General features: G+C 33.4%; 2 protein-coding genes across 2 annotated transcripts; both read left to right on the top strand.

The window, feature by feature from the left end:
* Positions 1–1,511: 1,511 nt before the first annotated feature.
* Positions 1,512–5,083, top strand: LOC110693583 (protein RTF1 homolog). Its single transcript, XM_021870716.1, has 2 exons — positions 1,512–1,842; positions 2,769–5,083. The coding sequence occupies exon 2, from the start codon at positions 2,802–2,804 to the stop codon at positions 4,746–4,748; it is 1,947 nt and encodes a 648-aa protein (XP_021726408.1). The 5' UTR covers positions 1,512–1,842; positions 2,769–2,801; the 3' UTR covers positions 4,749–5,083.
* A 2,831-nt stretch (positions 5,084–7,914) lies between these two features.
* LOC110693584 (lactosylceramide 4-alpha-galactosyltransferase-like) lies at positions 7,915–9,876 on the top strand. The gene has a single exon (XM_021870717.1). The coding sequence runs from the start codon at positions 8,090–8,092 to the stop codon at positions 9,413–9,415; it is 1,326 nt and encodes a 441-aa protein (XP_021726409.1). The 5' UTR covers positions 7,915–8,089; the 3' UTR covers positions 9,416–9,876.
* The last annotated feature ends 1,992 nt before the right edge of the window (positions 9,877–11,868 follow it).

Here is an 11,868-nt window from a genome sequence, read left to right as displayed (position 1 = left end):
CTAACTAACATGCACTCTTTTGCTTTCTTCTTACACCTATTAACCTATTTAAATACTCAAATAATGAGTACAATAGTAAAAAAAAATATTCTCTTCGTTTTTTAAAAAAATCTAATGTAACTCTATTTATTATATGATTAAAAAGGAGTTGGAATAATATTTTAGGGAATACTTTATCATAAAAATAATATAAAAGATTTGGAATAATATTAATATATTTTTGTAGTCAAATCAAATATTCACCCAAAAAAAAAAAAGGTTAAAAGGAAAATGAGAGTTTTGGAGGAAAAAAAATAACACCAGGATGTGACATGTGTCACTCTCAGTATCTATTTTAGTATTAAGTTATTGATTAAGGGACAGATAGAGTACTAACTTGGTTAAGAATGATTGTTGATTTTTCGGATTTTACATTTTTTTTTCTTGAAATACGGTGATATTTAATAATCAGTCTAATTTTGTATGTTAGCTTGTTTGTTTTTTAAAAAAAAAGTAGTACAAGTAGTATAATTTAAGGTCTGTTACTGACTCAGCTGAACTGAACTGAGCTGAACTGAAATGAATATTTTATAAGAGAAGGAAATTAGGAGCTAAACTGAACTGAACTGAATTGAAAATAAACGTATGAGAACGGACCCTTAGTAAAACCACAAGTACTAATCGAGTAAGGGTATGTTCTCTTCAGCTTAGTTTCCGTTCAACTCCAATCAATTCAATTCAGCTAGGTTCAGTAAATTAAAACATGCCCTAACAATGCTACTCGAGTATAATTTAGTAAAACCACAAATACTAATCGAGTAACAATTAGCATTGTTCATCGATCTAAGACCGGACCGGACCGGACCAAACCGACCTGAACCTGCAAATCGAAGACCTAAAATTTTAATTTCAAGAACCGAAGATCAAACCGATTAAGCTAAGACCGAACCCGGACCGAACCGAAAAAATCGGGCCAAAACTCGGAGTAGACTGCTTTAGACCAATTTTAGAATTTTATTTAAAAAGATGCTAAATTTTTAATAATATTATAGAAAACTCGAAAAAAGTATAGGAAAAACTCTAGTTTAGCATCTTTTTTTTGTATGTTAAGTAAAAAAAAAAAGCTCATATAATTAAAGTTTTCAAAGGTTATTAAGAATAATATTAACCATTATCTAAGATTTTATGCATAAATTTAAGAAAAATATTAGTCCGGTCGAAGACTAGTTTTTATGGGGTTTTGGACTGGACCAAAGGCCCGGAAAATAAATTATTAGATCCAGAGACCGGACTGGTTAATTCGGTTCGATCCGATCCGATCCGAGGTCGGTCCAGGATTTTTTTCAATCCAAACCGATTTCTGAACACCCCTACTAACATTGCTACAAAGTATGTCTTTTTGTGTTGGGTTGTGTTGTGTTGTGTCATGGCCACAGTTTTGGCTTAACGAGTGGCATCTTAGAAGGGTGAAGTGGTAAATTCAAAGTTGTAAGATTTTCCCTCCATTGGGCAGTTAACTTTCCGCCGGAGATCCACAAAATTTATTACAGCACCCAGTAATAAAACACTGCGTCACCACTTTATTTCAAAATCTTTCTTCCAAAATTAAAGATAAATTAAAATAAAGACAAGATCAATCAACCGTATTATTCGCTCCATTGCTCAAAAAAAAAAAAAAAAAAAAAAAAAAAAAAAAAAAGTAGATAATTAAACTAAGGAGAGAGAAAAAATCGCAGCTGAATTATAGAGAGAGAAAGTAGAGAGAGAAAAAATGGTGAACAAGTGAAGTATAGCAGAAAAGTATCAACTCCAATGCGATCGAGCAAGATCATACTTCTCAATTTTTTCATTTTTATTTTTCTGGTAAAAGTTTATTATGATTGATTTTTTTTTGAATTTAAGAATTCGGCTGAAATTTTAGCTGAATTTGATTGTCTGAGTTTTGATTTTGAATTGAAGTTCAAATTTTGAGATCAGATCGTTGAGTAATTTTAATTTCTGATTGAAGATCTGGTTAAGATTTTGGGAATTGCTATTGTTTGATTAGCTACTGATATGCACAATTCTTAAAATTCGATTTTTTTGGGATTTTTTTACTTGGTTTTAGTTGTAGAGAATCATGATTATCTGCAGATTCGATTTGATTTTTATGAAAATTTGATGAATTTGGATATGATGTAATCGAAAATCAATTCGAATTTAATGCATATACTCTCCAATTAGAAAATTTTGATATTCGATTTTACGCTACTTGATTTTCTACCAAATGTTCGACATATGACAATTGGTAGCTCACAGCTAATGACGTTAGATTACTATTATTTTTTCGTCGAAAATGGTAAAACAATGGAGTCTTGAGTCGATCAGTGTAATTAATGTTCGAGTTTGTACTAGCTGGAGCTAGTAGTGGAGTGAGTTAGTTATGAACATTATATGTTGCGCTGTTCTAGTTTGTAAGAAAATTTTTCTGTTCCACTACTAATTTAGAGGTAGGAGTAATTTTAATTTTTTTTTTTTCTGGGTTATGCATTTGTATGAATCTGTTTACAGTCTTGAATTTTCGAGTTGTAGTTAAAATTCAGTGTATATTTACTTAATTTCTTTTCGGTGTTCATGTCATTTACGAATATACACAGGTTTTTAGATTGGTATGCTAATGTTTTAACAAATATTTGGAGAAAAATTGGGTGTTATATAAGTATATTGTAGTAGTATGTATGAATTTTATTGAGCTTGCAGTTTTTCTTCAGTGTTAAATAAGCTAATTCCTAGTTACTGTATATGATCAGGGGTTAGTATAACGAATAGAGGAGCAGCAGATTATGGCAGACTTGGAAAACTTACTCCTAGAGGCAGCTGGAAGAACTGGAGGATCAGGTAGAAGCAGGCACTCGGCTCCTTCATCAAGAAGGCGACGTGAAAATGCCTATTCAGATGATGGGAGTGACTCCAAGGATGAGGATTCGGATGACAATCGGGGTTATGGAGGAAGGAAGTCCAGTGGACCCCAAGTCCCATTGAAAAAGAGGGGTAAAGACAGAGATGATGATCAGGGCAGTCAGGATGATGAGGAGGGTGGGGAAGGTTCTGGTCGTGGGGGTGGGGGTGGGGGTGGAAGTGGGGATGATTCGGATGTTGGGAGTGATCTATACAAGGACGAGGATGACAGACAACAGCTTGCTCAATTGACTGAGCTTGAGAGAGAGTTGATCTTATCTGATCGAGCAACGAAGCTAGATGATAAGAAGTTGCATGAAAGAGTTAAATCAAGGTGGAAGAATGACAGTAAGCCTCAACCTAAGAGAGAAAGTACTCCTCCTTTAGCTTCCTCTCGTGGGGTACGTACATCTGCAAGGTCTGCTGACCGAGCAGCTCATAAGGGCGATAAGGCTGAAGCTTTGAATGAGTTGCGAGCAAAGAGGATGAGGCAACAGGGAAATGATGCAGCCAGAGATCGTTCAGGGTCCCGGGGTTACTCACCTGTCAAAAGAAAAGCTTTTACCTCTACTGGTCTGAGCAGCTCAAGCCAGAGCGACAGTGAAAGTGATTCTCAGAGTGAAGATGGGAGATCAAAAAGGGGTGGGAGATTAGATGATAGTGATGATGAGATGTCTAAGCCCAAGTCGAATATCCCCACGTATGAAGACATCAAAGGAATTACAATTAGGAGGTCAAAGCTAGCAAAATGGTTCATGGAGCCTTTCTTTGAGGAGTTAATTGTAGGTTGTTTCGTAAGAGTGGGCATTGGTATGAAGTCTGGGCAGAGCATCTACAGGTTATGCATAGTCCGGAATGTAGATGCTTCAGACCCTGATAAGCAATATAAGCTTGAAAACAAGATGACTTACAAGTACTTGAACTGTGTGTGGGGTAGTGAAAGTTCTGCTGCTAGGTGGCAGATGGCTCGAGTTTCTGACTCTCCTCCTCTTGAAGAAGAGTACATCCAGTGGAAGAAAGAGGTGGAGCGCAACAGTGGAAGGATGCCTACTAGGCAAGAAGTTTCAGAAAAGAAGGAAGAAATCGAAAAAACAAACTCTTTTGTTTACTCTGCAGAAACTGTGAAGCATATGTTACAGGAGAAAAAATCTGCTGCAACAAGGCCCTTGAACATTGCAGCTGAGAAGGAAAGGCTGAGAAGAGAAATGGAAGCAGCACAATACAGGAATGATGAAGCTCAAGTGGCGAAAATTAAGGCTAGGTTAGAGGAACTGGCAGCTGTTCGGCTAGCACAGGATAATAAAAATTCCAAGGCGCACAGACTGTCAGAGATGAATAGAAAGAATAGAGTTGAAAACTTCAAGAATGCATCAGAAGTGAAGCCAATGAACGCTAACCTCAAATCGGGAGAAGCTGGTTATGATCCCTTCTCTAGGAGGTGGACTAGGTCTATTAATTATTATTCTGCAGGTGATAAGAACAAGGCAGCTGGTGGAGCTGAAGAAAGTGCCGAGATCAAGGGAGGAGAGAAGTCTGGAGTTGTTGCCACAGTAGCAGCCTTAGAGGCTGCCGCTGATGCTGGAAAGTTGGTGGATACAATGGCCCCTGTGGACCAAGGGACAGAATATAATATGCTGCACAATTTCGACTTACCAATCTCATTGAACACACTGCAGAGGTTTGGAGGAGTGCAGGGTGTTTTATCAGGATTTATGGCTAGGAAGCAAAGGCTTGAGGCAACAATGGGACTTCAAGTCCCAGAGAATGATGGTCGTAGACATGCATTGACTCTGTCAGTGAGTGATTACAAAAGGCGAAGAGGTCTGCTATGAGTTAGTGTTTGCTTAGTATCTGTTCATGTTGGACATTTGGTTTATACCCAGGACAGAATCCCAGATGGGTTTATTGATGGGTTGTCCAACTATTGTAAGTTTGTAACATTAGAATCCACACACACTATTTATTTTCCATTATGATCTAATAACCTCATACTCGTATTTCTGTAGTGCTCCAAGCCTATAATGTCTCTGGTGAACTCGTGTATTAACTGAGATGGACTCAATTCAGGTTATAGTGGTATTACTTCTTGTGGTATTCATCCTCATTCCTAGCTTGTTTTTCAACAGCTTTTCGCTTGCTTGTATCATAGTTGATTAGTTGAAAACTCGTAGAATGATTATTCAGCATGAAATTTTTAGTACTATTTTATACTATTCGTTTACTTCTTATATCTTTGCTTTAATCAATGATTCAATTGGCGTTCTGTTTCAGCCTTTCAGGGTCATGGATTTCTTGAAGACTACTAATGAAGATGCTTCCCAGTTCACCTGTGCAACAATGCTGTTAATTTGCTATGACAAAATTTTCCCTTGGTGCGATGCAGGAAAGAAATACGAAGTACCTAGTAAGAAGAAAAACTCAAAGCTCTATGTCCATGACTTCAATGGAGGTTGTATAAGCAATATATACCCGCGAGTGAGCTCACCCCTTTTTCAGTCAAAAATGCCCCCCTATGAAGTCACAGCAATTCCAAAGCATCCCTTTCGAAATGCATCTATCATCCCTGGACTTTACATGGCTATATTTCTCGAAATACAGGAAAAACAAACGTTGCAGTGTGCTAAACTGCTAATCACTTCTGTTACAAATGTCAACCTAGGAGCAGTTTTCTTGTGTTTGACTGGGTACAAGCGCACAAAAAGGCCCATTACTTTTGACATAGAACCAGTTCAAGGAAATTCTAACCTACTATATGAACATACACCAGAGTTAGAGCGTTCTGAAGGGAATTTGAGGAGGAAAACCTGCTTTGGTGGCTTTCGTTTAAGTACAGTAAACTATAATAAGAATATATATATACAGATGTGTAGTGAATCAGGGATGCTAAACATGATTTTCAGCCTTAGTTCCATAACAACTTAGAGCTCCTTTTGAACATCACCAACCGAACTCTCTGTCTGCCTCACTGCCTGTCTACTGAAGGATGCATAGCCTACATTATTTTACGCAGCGAAAAGGTGAAATGAAACTTGCAGTGGATATATCCTCTTACTTTGAGTCTGTGACCAACCTTCTGCTGGAACGAAATCAGGAATTTCATAGAAAATTTTATCTACTCTGATAACCCTACCAAATTAATGAAGTGCAAAAACTAGTAAACAATTAGCCTATCCTTATAAGTTATAATATATGGAGAAAAACAAGTGTGAGGTATAGCTCAAGTGTTTAGATTACCCCTTTCGATTCCAGAAGATTTTGAGATCGATTCTCATTACCTTAAAGGAATAGAGTATGGATCCTTATGTTACATCGTTACATGGAATAAAGTATTAGTCGTAAATTTTAGTACACATTAATGATATTATGGAGAAAAAGTAACCTCGGACAAGCCAAAGTATTCTATTGTCACTCAATGTTTCCCCAAACTTAGAGCTCGAATAAGCTAAGAAAAAGTCAAATCATGCATGCCTAAAACAAACAAGTTGAAAAGGCAAAGGGTCAAGCTCATGTCACTCTATGATTAGTTTGAAATATCTAACAATTAAAACGATGATTTTTAAATTTAATTCCATAAATATAATGATGGGGATAGGATTTTTTTTTTCCTTATTAATTTTACTCTTAAAAATTGTTTAAATTTAGAAAATCATGACAAAAACACATTAATTACACCGATTTGCGCGTGTTTTTGTCATGAATTCCTAACTTTATACATTTTTCAAGAGTAAATTCAATGCTTATATATAGCCCTTAGGGCTATGTATAGCATTACCCTAATTTTAATTACATAAATTGATAGAAATTGTTGGGCAATATCTTTCAATTTAATTAGGTGGCATTTATGGTAATCATGTTTTAACGACTATGTCTCAATATTTTCAAAAAAAAAAAAAGTACGGTAGTATTGTTTTTATTATTGCTTGGACTAATAAAATAAAATGGAAACAATTTTTTTTTTTGTGAAATTATATACGTAGTATAAAATGTCTTTCATAAAGCTTAGGTATGTGTCAATGTGTCATCACAATTTCAAAATATATGGTTAATAAATTATGTCATCACTATTTCAACTACATTTCTTATTTTTTAAACCAATTTTTTGATATGTGTATTGCGCATGTTAAAAAAACCTCATATATTGCCTTGATGGAATTGCTATTTGTTACAATAAATTACAAGAATATCTATTCTTAGATAACTAATCGACATAGTAGGTAGAAAATTACCTTAAACTAGTATTCCTCATTAGAATTTGCCCTTTCCATATATATACCATTTTTTATAAGATTTACCTTAAACATTTGGTTATTTGTAGTGAAAAAATTATAATTGTAGTGAAAAAATTATAATTGTAGTTCATGTGCCTTAAAACACAAGTTAGACATAGGGTCTATTCACATTTACTTAATTTCAATTCAATTTAGTTCAGCTTATTTCAGCTCTTAATTTCCATCTCTCATAAAATATTCATTTCAACTCAGCTTCAGTTCAGTTCAGCTCTAATCAGTTCAGTTCAGTAAATGTGAACAGGCTCATAAAAATACGACAACAATGAATATACCTAAGTTTAATCGGCAATTAGGACATGATTTCAAGATACCTCATGTAATTATGAAATAAACTATACATTGTACAAATTATTAGTCAATAGAACAAATCACCTGATTGAAATTCTCCTATATCATAACAAATTGAATTATGAAGCCACCTATGCTTGCTTAACTAGATGATACCTTATTTTTTATTTTAAAGAAGTTGATCCCTTATTATTGTTTAAATGATATAGTCATATATGGTCATTAAAATAATAGACAAGTCAAGATCACGATTAATTCAATTAATCTTATTAAGTCAACTTTGGTATAAGATAATAAATTTTCATTACCCTACTAAATAAATTATTTAATTAAATATTTTGATTGTGATATAAGAATATTTCCAAATAAAATTATGGCATGAGCCTTGCGTCTCATAGTTTCTAAGTTAGCTTAATCCTAATCCAATAATTCTTTTAATTTCACACTTACTATAAACATCTTTTGCGCGCCTACTTATGAAATACACTAAAATCATCATTTTTACACCCTTCTAATTCTCTTACTAAAATCTTGTAAACACCCATTTATTTTTATTTAACCAAAAACTTGAAAAAAAAAAATAACACACAAAAACCATGGATAAACCACCTACTCATTGTACTAGGAATGATGATTTCTCTAAACTTCAATCTCTATTTTCTAAAAATCTTCCTAAAAAACCAATTAATCTTTGCTTCCCTACTTCGATTTTCGCCATTGTTCTTCTTTTAATTCTTGGGTATAATTCCTTCACTATATTCTATTTTATCCCAATTTTTTCAATGGAAAATGTTAAAGAAACAGAGAAAAATATGCCCATTTCTCAATTATCCTCATCTAGAGCTAATTTTGCTATGAATGATGAGAGTTTTCCTATGTTTTCGACGAAAACCCATGTCAAATCTCCCCATAATTCTCCTAAATTCACTCACTTAAGTCCTAAAATGATCCGAAGAGTTAGACAAGTGATCAAACCTCCTTCTCAAGAGCCTCTTCATGATGAAATGAGATCATTTTCGAAGCGAGTGAGGCGATTTTTCGATGAGAATTCGTGCAAGTTTCGGGTGTTTATGACATGGATATCGTCGATTAAGTCTTTTGGAGACCGTGAAAAGTTCACCATTGAAAGCCTCTTTAAGTTCCACCCAAATGCTTGTTTGATCATAGTGTCAAATTCAATGGACTCAAACAGAGGATCACAAATTTTAGAACCCTTTGTAAGGTTGAATTACAAGGTAATGGCGGTTTCGCCCGATTTTAAGTTCATATTCAAGAATACAATGGCTGCCATTTGGTATCAACAACTAGAAAAGGGGAATGTTAAGCCAGGAGAAATTTCATTAGGCCAAAATCTTTCGAATTTGCTTAGACTTGCTCTGCTTTATAAGTATGGTGGAGTGTATATGGACACCGATTTCATTGTTATAAAGAGATTAGACACTCTAAGGAATGTGATCGGAGCACAAACCGTTGATCCAAAGACGAAAAATTGGAGTAGATTGAACAATGCTTTGATGATATTTGATAAGAAACACCCTCTTTTGATCAAATTTATTGTGGAATTTGCACTTACTTTCAATGGTAACAAGTGGGGGCATAATGGTCCTTATCTTGTTTCAAGGGTTGTGGAGAGGGTAACCAATAGTAGCACGAAAGGCGGTGCGAATGAATTTACGGTTTTGCCCCCGTCTGCGTTTTATGTCGTGGGTTGGGGTAAGGTTGGTGACCTATTTCAAAAGCCCGTGGATGAACTTCATCAGAAGTGGCTAGATGATAAGATTGATCAAATTGAAAGAGATAGTTACGCGATTCACTTGTGGAATAGGCAAAGTAGAGAGATTAAGGTTGAAGATGGAAGTATAATCAGTCAATTGATGAAGAAATCTTGTGTTTTTTGCAATTTGTCAAGAACAATCTCTTAAATTGGTACAAATGAGGTAATCTTGGATGCTTGTATCAATAACTATTTGATCATCCAATTGCTATCAAATATGAAGTATTATGGTAACTTATCAGATGATGAAAACTTTCATGATTCGTCTAATTCATAAGTCATGCTATTTTGTAACTTTTGGGATTTAAAATCCTTTGTAAAACATTAGTTGTAATTAAATAGTTTTTTTTTTCTTCCTTAAAAAAGTTGGAAAAGAATATTGAAAATAAAGTTAAGACATTGAGCATCTTTTGGTGTGAATTTTTTTTTTCAATACTTGCTATGTTTAGTTGAAGATTTTGTCACATATAGTATTTTTATAGCAATGTTGTCAACATAGCGTGTCAATATGGTGGCTTGCAAATTGCAACATAGGTCTCAAATCATTTTCATTATGCATTATTGTTGGAGTTTAATTGGGATTTCATCTTCATGCTAAGTAGATATAGTGTATTGTAATTAATTGGTCTTATCTTATCCTAAGAGTAATTTGACAATAAATCAATAATGCTTAATTTAATTGCTTACCATGTTAGTACTATTTGAGATTATTCCCCACAATCTTTTTCCCATTAGTTTTGTTCTCCTTACCTCACATTTCGTATCAAGTTTAAATTATTCTTACTAATTTAAACTTATTTTTATTAATTAGAAATTATCTTTATGCATGCATTCGCGTTTGTATTTTTATAAAATAATAAAAACACTGAATTTACTTGATTGAAAGCTATACTACGTAGTACGTATTACTAATACTACGTATCAATGACAAAGAAAACAACACCTAAGTCATCACACCCATTTTACTTTTTTGAGTAACACAAAAAAACATAACAGGCCAACAAATTAAGAAGCTTGTTGCCCTACTAATTGGGCGATTTGGCGCCTCAAGCTAGCTCTACTCCTAACTCCTAAGGGAAGATCATTTCCTATATTTCTTGTGATCAAACTTATCGCATTAATAGGATTGGAAATGTATATCCCTACCTTTTAAAAAGTATGTAATAACTCTTATGAATAGGATTTGGACAATTTTAACTTCTAAAATGTTGCTTCCAAAAAAAAAAAACTTCTAAAATATTTATTTACTTAATTACCCCCATTAATGGTAATTAGCTCTTTTTTTAAGCTTTTAAGAATAGTGTGCAAACATTTATACCCCTGAAAATATTTTTTAACATATTTTTCATCATTAATGCTACTAACAAATAAAGTTGTTATGTAATATCAAATCGAAAGAGTTTCCTCAACATTGCTAGCTATGGTAAAATTATCATTAAAATCGGCCACCCTAGTTATGGTAAAGTTATCATTAAAACAAAAGGTCAAACAATCAGAAATCTTATTTTTCCCTTATATGAATACTAGTATGACATAGGTTTTGTTCTCTTCATCTTATCCCTGTTACTTATATTATTCTTGTTTATATCATATTAGAACAAATGAGACGACAATATTATAAAGATACTTAGTCTAGTCTAAGTTAAAAATTAAACTTGGCCAAACCTGGCGGCTAGGATAATTCAAATTATGCTAGACCATAACAAATAAACAAGGCCAAGCCATATTAGAACTGAAAAACTTCAAGTCAAAACACCTTAAACAATTTGAAGAGGACAAAGGCATATATATTATATAGTAAAAAATAAGAATGCGAGATATTGGTTTATGACATTAGCTTATTTTGAAAGTATTGTACTACAAGTTACATAAAATGAAGTATATGATAATAATTGAATGATAAAATTAAAATTTGTCACACACCCACACCTATGATAATCATATACTTCCTCCGTTCTTTTTTTACTTGACTCGCTTTGATTTTTACACTATTCACCACCCCTTTTTTGACCGTCTTTTGTGAATAATATATATAAGGTAAACTGGTAAAACATATTCATGTGATATCTTTTTGAATTTGTTTCAATAAGTAATATCATAATATATAACTTTTATAATTTTTATTTATGGAGAATTAAAGTTATTGATTATTAAAGTTTTACATTGATAAGCGTGATAAAAGAAACAGGTCAAGTAAAAAAAAAGTAAAGAACGGAGGAAGTAAATATTAAAAAGTGACAACAAAAACACAAATTATTTTTTTGTTCTAAGTTTTCAAATTTATTAAAAAGGACGAATTTGAATAGGCATTGTACCTTATATTCCTCGTTTTATTTATTTTTGATGGTGATTTTTGCAGATAAAGTATGTAAAACAATACAATAAAACTAATTTGGTGATGAAATGCTAGCATATGGTCATATAAAATATGAAGATGCATCCGTTGAAAGTATAAGTTCCACTAGGTAAAACACAAAAATTTTGAGATTTTTAACAAAGAATAAAACAATAAGTAATACAATAGTACTATAGTAGTTATTAACGTTGTGTTTGGAAAAAAAGGTCGTACAATTGCATGGTATGGTGTTGGCCTTTGGACAG

Source organism: Chenopodium quinoa, unplaced genomic scaffold, assembly GCF_001683475.1.
Source record: "Chenopodium quinoa cultivar QQ74 unplaced genomic scaffold, ASM168347v1, whole genome shotgun sequence".
Classification (NCBI taxonomy): Eukaryota; Viridiplantae; Streptophyta; class Magnoliopsida; order Caryophyllales; family Amaranthaceae; genus Chenopodium; species Chenopodium quinoa.
Note: the sequence above shows the minus strand (reverse complement) of the source record. Positions and strands in the feature narration are given on the sequence as shown.